The following is a 379-nucleotide window of genomic DNA, read 5'->3' on the forward strand; positions in this document are numbered from 1 at the left end:
CGCTTGCTTTTGTCCTGGGTCCCCCCCGGCCTCTACCTGGTCTTCCTCCACCTCAACATCTTCTTCCAGGACGAATTCAGCTGCTCCATCAAAACGGGGCTGCTCCAAGCAGAGCCCCACATCCCCCTGCTCATCCCCTGCAAGCTGGTTTTCTTCTCCGTCTTCCAGCTCATCAGCCTCTCGGTTGGCGGCGTCTACGTCCTCCTCGTGCCCGTCGTCGCCTACAACGCCCTGCAGCTCTGCCAGTGGGCTGCTCGCCGTCTACGAGATGCTGCCCGCCTTCGACCTCCTCAGCCGCAAGATGCTCACCTGCCCTGTCAACGACCTCAACGTCATCCTCCTCTTCCTCCGGGCCAACATCTCTGAGCTGACCTCCTTC

At 61.2% G+C, this 379-nt stretch overlaps 1 protein-coding gene across 1 annotated transcript in view; it reads left to right on the forward strand.

Moving 5' to 3' along the window:
• Window positions 1-373, forward strand: part of PANX3 (pannexin 3) — a gene marked incomplete at its 3' end in the record, with an annotated part of 1,977 nt that extends 1,604 nt beyond the window's left edge. The window contains 2 exon segments of the mRNA XM_010160340.1: window positions 29-248; window positions 250-373. Coding sequence (XP_010158642.1) covers window positions 29-248; window positions 250-373 — 344 coding nt within the window.
• Between the last annotated feature and the right edge of the window lie 6 nt (window positions 374-379).

The sequence above is a fragment of the Eurypyga helias genome, unplaced genomic scaffold, assembly GCF_000690775.1.
Source record: "Eurypyga helias isolate BGI_N326 unplaced genomic scaffold, ASM69077v1 scaffold23151, whole genome shotgun sequence".
Lineage (NCBI taxonomy): Eukaryota > Metazoa > Chordata > Aves > Eurypygiformes > Eurypygidae > Eurypyga > Eurypyga helias.